Source organism: Charadrius vociferus, unplaced genomic scaffold, assembly GCF_000708025.1.
Source record: "Charadrius vociferus isolate BGI_N301 unplaced genomic scaffold, ASM70802v2 scaffold1902, whole genome shotgun sequence".
In the NCBI taxonomy this organism is placed as follows: domain Eukaryota; kingdom Metazoa; phylum Chordata; class Aves; order Charadriiformes; family Charadriidae; genus Charadrius; species Charadrius vociferus.
Genome location: NW_009647074.1, coordinates 6,109 through 6,760, shown reverse-complemented (window position 1 = coordinate 6,760; position 652 = coordinate 6,109). Strand labels below are relative to the sequence as shown.

At 62.6% G+C, this 652-nt stretch overlaps 1 protein-coding gene across 1 annotated transcript in view; it reads right to left on the bottom strand.

Annotated features, from left to right (window-relative positions):
* Positions 1-49: 49 nt before the first annotated feature.
* LOC104295976 (alpha-soluble NSF attachment protein-like) overlaps positions 50-652 on the bottom strand; it is a gene marked incomplete at both ends in the record, with an annotated part of 5,482 nt that continues 4,879 nt past the window's right edge. Inside the window, 2 exons of the mRNA XM_009895795.1 lie at positions 50-178; positions 304-394. Coding sequence (XP_009894097.1) covers positions 50-178; positions 304-394 — 220 coding nt within the window. The remainder of the gene's footprint in view (positions 179-303; positions 395-652) is intronic.

Below are 652 nucleotides of genomic sequence, written 5' to 3'. Positions count from 1 at the left end.
GGTGGGAGAGCCCCCCCGCGAGCCCCTGGGTGCCGCGGCCCCCCCGTACCCCGTGTCCCGTCCCGTCCCCCACCTTGGCGTTGAGCATGTCGATGCAGAAGTGGCAGAGGGCGGCCTTGAAGAAGTACTCCTTGGCGCTGTACTTGAGCAGGGGACTGTCCATGGCGCTGGTGCCCACCTGGAGAAGACAACGGAGGGTCGGAGCTTCTTCCCGTCCTCCCCTCCCCGCCAAATTATTTGGGGAAGGGGTCCCCCTTTACGGTGGCGCGCAGGAGGAGAGGAGGAGGAGGAGGAGGCACCGACCTGCTCGTAGATCTCCACGGCTTTCTGGTACTGCTCCAGCTGGGCCGCGTAGGTGGCCACCTTCAGCAAACACTTGTTGGCCGAGCTGCGGAGAACGACGAGCCGGGGAAGCTCAGGGATGGGAAAACCACCTAAACATGTCGTGTGTCCCCCTTCCCGCCGCGCCGCTGACACCCCAACGCCCGGAACGGGGGTTCCCCGTGGGGAAAAGCCCAGCGGGAAGGCTCAGGAAGTAGGAAAAACCACCCAAAGTGGGGTTTCGGTGAGGAAAAAAATAAAAATAAAAATAAACAGCCTCGGCCACCATCTGTTTCCTGACCCTGATCCTGCGGCGGGGGAGTGCAGAGCT